We start from the raw sequence: 8,292 nt of genomic DNA, 5'->3' as shown, positions 1-8,292 counted from the left end.
AAAGGTTGGAACTCGATGGATCTGATTATAAGGCAGAAGAATCTGTCGGGCACAATTGTTGTCTGTCATTTGTCATAAATGGAAGAAAGGGCTGCCATGTGAACAGCGCATAACTGGTATAATGGTTTCTCCATGTGAGTTTGAAGGGGATCTTGGGAAATAAACATATAGGGATGACCCCAGATTCCCTCCACAATGCTTGCCTGTGTGTATTTTAGTAATATTCTCCATAAAGTGCTTCTTTAACCCCTTAAGGACGCAGGACGTAAATGTACGTCCTGGTGAGGTGGTACTTAACGCACCAGGACGTACATTTACGTCCTAAGCATAACCGCGGGCATCGGAGCGATGCCCGTGTCATGCGCGGCTGATCCCGGCTGCTGATCGCAGCCAGGGACCCGCCGGCAATGGCCGACGCCCGCGATCTCGCGGGCGTCCGCCATTAACCCCTCAGGTGCCGGGATCAATACAGATCCCGGCATCTGCGGGAGTTCGCGATTTAAATGAACGATCGGATCGCCCGCAGCGCTGCTGCGGGGATCCGATCATTCATAACGCCGCACGGAGGTCCCCTCTCCTTCCTCCGTGCGGCTCCCGGCGTCTCCTGCTCTGGTCTGTGATCGAGCAGACCAGAGCAGGAGATGACCGATAACACTGATCTGTTCTATGTCCTATACATAGAACAGATCAGTATTAGCAATCATGGTATTGCTATGAATAGTCCCCTATGGGGACTATTCAAGTGTAAAAAAAAATGTAAAAAAATTTAAAAGTAAAAGTAAAAAAAAAGTGAAAAATCCCCTCCCCCAATAAAAAAGTAAAACGTCCGTTTTTTCCTATTTTACCCCCAAAAAGCGTAAAAAACATTTTTTATAGACATATTTGGTATCGCTGCGTGCGTAAATGTCCGAACTATTAAAATAAAATGTTAATGATCCCGTACGGTGAACGGCGTGAACGAAAAAAAATAAAAAAAGTCAAAAATTCCTACTTTTTTAATACATTTTATTTAAAAAAAAATTATAAAAAGTGTATTAAAAGTTTTTTATATGCAAATGTGGTATCAAAAAAAAGTACAGATCATGGCGCAAAAAATGAGCCCCCATACCGCCACTTATACGGAAAAATAAAAAAGTTAGAGGTCATCAAAATAAAGGGATTATAAACGTACTAATTTGGTTAAAAAGTTTGTGATTTTTTTTAAGCGCAACAATAATATAAAAGTATATAATAATGGGTATCATTTTAATCGTATTGACCCTCAGAATAAAGAACACACGTCATTTTTACCAGAAATTGGACGGCGTGAAAACAAAACCTTCCAAAATTAGCAAAATTGTGTTTTTCGTTTTAATTTCCCCACAAAAATAGTGTTTTTTGGTTGCACCATACATTTTATGATATAATGAGTGATGTCATTACAAAGGACAACTGGTCACGCAAAAAATAAGCCCTCATACTAGTCTGTGGATGAAAATATAAAAGAGTTATGATTTTTAGAAGGCGAGGAGGAAAAAATGAAAACGTAAAAATTAAATTGTCTGAGTCCTTAAGGCCAAAATGGGCTGAGTCCTTAAGGGGTTAAAGGGGTACTCCGGTGGGGAAAAAAACATTTTTAAATCAACTGGTGCCAAAAAGTTAAACAGATTTGTAAATTACTTCTATATAAAAATAAATATAAACATATGTGGTATCGCCATATGCGTAAATGTCGGCACTATAAAAAATTATCATTAATTAAACCGCACGGTCAATGGCGTACACATAAATAAATTCCAAAGTAACTTTTTATACCAAAAAAAATGAATAAAAAATGATCAAAAAGTCCAATCAAAACAAAAATGGTACAAATACATCCCCGTATGCGGAAAAATAAAAAGTTATAGGGGTCAGAATAGGACATTTTTTACGTTTAAATTTTCATGCATGTAGTTATGATTTTTTCCAAACGTAAGACAAAATCTAATTTATATAAGTAGGGTATCATTTTAATTGTATGGACCTACAGAATAAAGAGAATGTGTCATTTTTACCGAAAAATGCACTGCGTAGAAACGGAAGCCCCCAAAATTTACAAAATGGTGTTTGTTTTTTTCAATTTTGTCGCACAATGATTTTTTTGGGGGGTTTCGCCGTGACTGATGTCATTACAAAGTACAATTTTATGGCAGACAGGAGGCTCGTATCAATTGCATATTCTTTCTTTAATATGCCCAATAGCAGAAAAAACAAATGTAACATGAATGTAAAATGGAAGAAAAAAGATGCAGGTCACCTAGCAACCTGACCGCACCCCTTCCAACATCTCCACCAATCCCATCCGGGCTTGCTCCATAAAAGACAGTGTAGCCTCCGCCTCCTCCTCTTTCTTTCTGCTCAATAGACAGATAAGTACCATTGTGATAACTGTATGATAAGCTATTCACTGTTCACTGTTTCTATATGGACTTATATAACTCTTTCCTTGGGAACAGCTGGGAGTCTTATTCCCACTCCCTTATTCCCATTACCCTTTTGTTTCTACATTTTTTCCTGTATTTTTTCTTATATATATACATATTTTTCTCCTGGGTGCTGGCGTAGATACTGCATACGCCCGCACCCTCTGTTTTTTCGTTACCTGGTGATTCAGAGCGCTGCCCCGCTTCACTGTAATGCCCACACTTTAGTCCTGTTCCCTATTTGTCCTCTCTGCCGGGCGGCCGCCATCTCCGGTGACGTCACCCTTCTTCTTCAGTTGTTGCGCCGCCCATCTTCTCCGCTGCCAGCGCGCGCTTCCATCTCTTCAGGAGCGCGGCTGATATCGCGAGATTTCGGGCGGACGAACGCCACGCCCACCCCACCCCTAGTGCGGCGCTCGCGTCGGGATTCGCAGAGGATCGGAGGACTTGTGTCTCCTCTCACACTGTTCCTCCTGCACTAAGCCGATCACTTTAGTTTCTGCCTAGGCTCTGCGCAGTTCCCCTCCTTTTACTTGTGGCCCACATCGCTCCACATGTTTATATAGGGAGACATACTTATTTGTATAGGTATATATGTGTATATAATATACATATATATATATATACATTTACTTGTGTATATATATTTTTCCTAATGTGTATATATTTATACCATATTAATAAATTTATACTTATTCTATACATATTATATTCTCTCTCCACAGTCCCGAGTTTTTGCTGTAGTTTTATCTACGTTCAGTAGCTACTATGACAGACGGAAAAATGGATTTGACCATGGGGGAGGGCCCCAACGGCTCGCATGACCAGGATCGCATGTCCGCTGAACAAATTCAGCAACTGGTCCACAGGTCGGTACATACTGCCCTTGCAGCCGCCATGACAACGGTTAATGACACCATTACCCGATCTGTATCTATGGCCATATCTCAATCGCGCCAAGACGCACCTATTCCACCAGCTTTAGTGCTGGCAGGTCCCTCAGAGCAGACTCACCCTTCTGGCTCATTGAGACCCGGGAAGTCGGCCCGGAAGAGTCACCATTGTACCGACACAGCGACCTCTGCTATGTTGCCAACCCCATTGAGTGGTGGCCACTCTCTTGCAGCTGACCCTTTGCCTGAGGGCAGCAACCCGTTTACGGGCAAAAGACCCTCCGCCCGGGAGGAAGTTGATACTAACCGGGTTAAACGGTCCGCCAAGCGGATTAAGCCTGATTCCTATGTGGATAGATCGGATTCAGAGTCCGAATCTGTTTCAGATGATTCTGAACACTCCGCTTTCGATAGCGGGGAGGATGACGGTTGTGATGAAGATGAGGTTCAACCCTCTGGTTCTTCTCACAATGATGACGTTTCCGTCAACGCTGTTCTGGACTCTCAGGGAGTCCCCTTCTTCGACCCGGAGGCTATCAAGCATCCGCGGTCAGGTGAATGGACACCGATCCCTCAGGTCGCTAAATACATTGAGGCATGGTTGAGAAAACCCCTGGACAGGGGTAACAGGAACAAGCTCAGGTCTGAGTGTCCCCGTCCTTCGGTCGCCAATAAGGTGGCAGTGACCCCAGAACTCGACCCGATCTTGGTAAAATACCTGTTGAAATCGGGCAAGAACCCTAGTAAGGGATTGGATAGGTCCTTCAAATCGGTGCAGGATAAACTGCTTGATTTATTAGGTCCGTTAACAAAGATTCTGAACATGGCGGAACAGGCGGTGGCCGCAGGTACGCAAGTGGACGCGGAAGTTCTGAGAGGTTGGGCTCTCAGAGCCACGTGCCTGCTTGGTAATGCCAACACGGCCATGTCATCTGAAAGACGACGTTCTGTTTTGATGAGATTGGATCCTCAGTTGACCCATCTTGCGACAGAGGAACCAGGCCCATCTGCGGAGGGCCTTCTCTTCGGAGATTCGCTCATCAAAAACATTAATAAGTTCGTGGGTCTCTTTTCTAGCCTGGATAAGGCACAATCCTCTTTAAAGAAATCCGCAAAGGTTTTCGGGAAGGCTGGAAGGGGTAGGGGTCGCCCTTCCGGCCGAGGTGCCTATTTCAGACCCCACAATAGGGGTCCAGTGCAGTACGTACAAGAGAGGCCACAGGTGCAGGCGGTCGCCGCCACAGTTCCCGCTACTCCTTTCTTTCCATCCAGAAGTCGGCCCTGGAGGGCTCGGGGAGGTTCTCGAGGTTTCCCTAGAGGAAGATCCACAGGTAGGCCGAAGCAACATGCCGTTAACGAATATCCCTGTGGGGGGCAGACTGAGATATTTTTCCCACGCTTGGTCCCTGATTACATCAGACCCGTGGGTTCTGCAAACGGTGAGGGGATATGTTATAGAATTCGTAGCGCCCCCGCTACAAACACGTCGACCAAGACGCATTGTTTTCTCAAACTCAGACAGAACCTTAATTCGCACCGAGATCACAGATCTCTATGCCAAGAACTCTATTTGTCCAGTAACGATGGACGAACCGGGTTTCCTCAGCAACATTTTTCTCGTAAAAAAGAAGGATGGAGGATACAGACCGGTTATAAACCTGAAAGGCTTAAACGAGTGCGTTTTATATCGCCATTTCAAAATGGAGGGCATTCATCTCCTAAGGGACCTGTTGCTCCAGAACGATTGGTTGGCAAAGATAGATTTGAAGGACGCGTACCTTACGGTACCAGTCCATCCTTCTTCCCGCCACTTTCTCCAGTTTCTGTGGGAAGGTCAGAAATGGGCGTTTACCTGCCTTCCGTTCGGTCTGTCATCGGCCCCTTGGTGCTTCACCAAGCTCATGAGACCGGTGGTGTCGGCGTTAAGAAGCCGGGGGGTCCGACTGATCATATATCTAGACGATATATTGATTATGGCCAGGTCAATGCATCAGACCCTGCTACATGTAGAGTGGACAATCACTCTTCTTACAGAGCTGGGATTCCTGGTCAACGAAAAGAAGTCGGTGTTCAGACCAGCACGAATCATGGAGTTTCTGGGATTTCAGGTGGATACCCGATCGGCAACCTTGAGTTTGCCGAACAAGAAGCTTGTGGTGCTGCGCAAGGAGATCAGATTGTTGCTCCGCAAACAATTGGTATCTCTTCGGGCGGTGGCCCGCATTGTGGGACTGTTGTCCTCTTCAGTTCAAGCGATTTTTCCGGCCCCCCTACATTACAGGGCGCTGCAGAGACTGAAGATCAGTCATTTGGCGGGTGGCCTAACGTACGCAGATCAGGTTCCACTGTCGCAGGAAGCTCGCGAGGAACTGTTATGGTGGCTCCGACACGTCCAGGACTGGAATGGAAGAACGATCTTCAATTCCAAACCGGACATTATTTTGGAGTCGGACGCCAGCATGAGCGGATGGGGTGCCCGGTACGGGTCCTCGACTACAGGGGGCAAATGGTCCCCAGCAGAATCTCAGTTGCACATCAACTGCTTGGAACTACTCGCGGGTTCTTTTGCTCTCAAAAGCTTTGTGTCTCACAAGACAGATTGTTGCGTATTGTTACGCATGGACAGCATCACGGCAGTGCAGTACGTCAACCGTTTAGGGGGCACGAAATCCCAGAGGTTGACGGACATTGCGAAGAAACTCTGGCTGTTTTGCCTGGGGAGGAATATAGTTCTTCAAGCGGAGTATCTGCCAGGAGTATCCAACTCTGTGGCGGATTGGAACTCCAGACATTTGGTGGATGGCAGCGATTGGACACTGCACATCACAGTTTTTCGTGCCCTCCGGGAATTATGGGGTCCTTTGACTCTGGATTTATTTGCGTCCCGACTCAACTATCGGATTCCCAGGTTCTTCAGTTGGAGGCCGGATCCGGAGGCACTGGCGACGGATGCGTTCAGACAGGTGTGGCCTCAGGACACGCTGTATGCGTTTCCACCGTTCACCATGATACCCAGAGTATTATGGCATGCGGAAGCACAGGGGGCGACTTTGGTGTTGATCACTCCATGGTGGCCGACCCAATCGTGGTTTCCTCAGATATTGGGGATGACCGTAGATTGTCCGAGGATTTGTCCCCTGTTCCCCGAATTGCTTCGCAATCCATCAGGGGAATCGCATCCTCTGGTTTTGTCGGGTCAATTACCTTTAGTAGCCTGGCTGATTTCGGGTCGCCAGGAGTTGATAGACGACTATCACGGTCAACTAGAGACCTCATGTGCGAGGCTTGGGCTCCGGGTACCAGATCGACTTACCGATCGGCCTGGGGACTATGGGTTCATTGGTGCTCACAACGGCAAATGGATCCCGTTCATGCCCCTGTGTACGGAGTGTTACATTTTTTGTCGGAAGCGTTCGATGCTGGGAAGGCTTATAGAACCATTAATGTCTATAGGTCTGCGATTTCAGCACAACACATCCCGATGGATGGTGTACCGGTGGGACAACACCCAATGGTTTGCCGTCTTCTGAAGGGAATTAGGTTTAAACGTCCTCCGACTCCACGTTATTTAGCCACGTGGGATGTGTCAATGGTGCTCCGAATGTTTTCCTCTTGGGAGGATAACGGTTCGTTGTCACTCAAGCTTCTGTCATATAAAATGACTATGCTGTTGTGCCTGGTGTCTATTAAGCGTGTTTCTGAAGTGCGCGCTTTAGACATATCCAGGAGACAATTTACCCCTCATGGGGTGAATTTTTCTATTACTAGGCGTACTAAGACGAATTTGCGCACTGTGTTCTATCCGCTGTTTCCTTCTCATCCCAAACTATGTGTAGTGCGGTGTTTGAAGGAATATGAGATTAGAACGGCGTCATTTCGTTCTCCGCGTTTTTCTCAGTTATTGATTTCGTTTTGTGCACCGTATCTTCCGGTTTCTTCCCCGACTCTGGCGCGTTGGGTGAAACTGACGATGGCTATGGCAGGAGTGGATGTGTCTCTATTTCGGGCACATTCTACCAGGGGGGCCATGGCTACTAAAGTAGCTCAGGCAGGAGGTTCTTTGTCTGATATTTTGAAAGCGGCGGATTGGTCTTCGGAGGAGACTTTCCGCAATTATTATTTTAGACCTGAATCTCATATAGCTATGTCAGTACTATAATGTTTGCCATGTTATATATATATTATTCCTTGCTTTGAACTTGCAATTGATACGAGCCTCCTGTCTGCCATAAAATTTAGGATTTTCCTAGTATATTGACGGAAAATATAGATTTTATAAAGACAGGAGGCGAGTATCATCCCACCCGATGTTTGGTGCCCTCCCTGTTATGGTGTGTTTTTTCTTTTTTCTAGGATACTAAGAGGACTGTCTGGCGGATCCGCGTGATGTGGGTCATCATCTTCAGTTTCTTCGGTTGAATGATCCGATGTTCTTTTGGAGATCACGATCAAGTTGGAACAAGTGATGTTGTAGTTGCGTCTTCACTGTTCGGAGACGACTTCGGTGCTCGGCTGCGTTGGAATTATGGTTACAGTCCAGGTGTTTTCGGCATCAAGAAAGAGGAGGAGGCGGAGGCTACACTGTCTTTTATGGAGCAAGCCCGGATGGGATTGGTGGAGATGTTGGAAGGGGTGCGGTCAGGTTGCTAGGTGACCTGCATCTTTTTTCTTCCATTTTACATTCATGTTACATTTGTTTTTTCTGCTATTGGGCATATTAAAGAAAGAATATGCAATTGATACTCGCCTCCTGTCTTTATAAAATCTATATTTTCCGTCAATATACTAGGAAAATCCTAAATTGGTGGCACAAAAAAAAAAAAAGCTATCACGTGAGTCTGTAGGTGCAAAATTGAAAGGGTAATGATTTTTAACCCCTTAAGGACCAAGGACGTACCGGTACGTCCTTGGTCCTGCTCTCCTGATATAACGCGGGGTTACACGGTTACATGCGGCAG

The 8,292-nt window shown here is 46.0% G+C and overlaps 1 protein-coding gene across 2 annotated transcripts; it reads left to right on the top strand.

Annotated features, from left to right (window-relative positions):
• Nucleotides 1-2,403: 2,403 nt before the first annotated feature.
• Nucleotides 2,404-8,068, top strand: LOC130281768 (uncharacterized). 2 transcript variants are annotated; one of them, XR_008846101.1, is made up of 2 exons: nt 2,404-3,310; nt 7,688-8,068. XR_008846101.1 is itself a non-coding variant. In XM_056529365.1 (2 exons), the coding sequence occupies exons 1-2, from the start codon at nt 3,210-3,212 to the stop codon at nt 7,693-7,695; spliced, it is 1,464 nt and encodes a 487-aa protein (XP_056385340.1). In that variant the 5' UTR covers nt 2,404-3,209; the 3' UTR covers nt 7,696-8,068. The 2 variants fall into 2 exon arrangements, 1 of the variants encoding a protein (XP_056385340.1); XM_056529365.1 differs by having other exon boundaries at nt 2,404-4,665.
• The last annotated feature ends 224 nt before the right edge of the window (nt 8,069-8,292 follow it).

Source organism: Hyla sarda, chromosome 7 (assembly GCF_029499605.1).
Source record: "Hyla sarda isolate aHylSar1 chromosome 7, aHylSar1.hap1, whole genome shotgun sequence".
NCBI classification, from domain to species: Eukaryota; Metazoa; Chordata; class Amphibia; order Anura; family Hylidae; genus Hyla; species Hyla sarda.
The sequence above is the reverse complement of the archived record's forward strand: the minus strand, read 5'-3'. Positions and strand labels throughout refer to the sequence as shown.

Excerpts from the sequence above, each read along its gene's own strand:
- LOC130281768 (XM_056529365.1), top strand. The coding sequence starts at position 3,210 with ATGACAGACGGAAAAATGGATTTGACCATGGGGGAGGGCCCCAACGGC.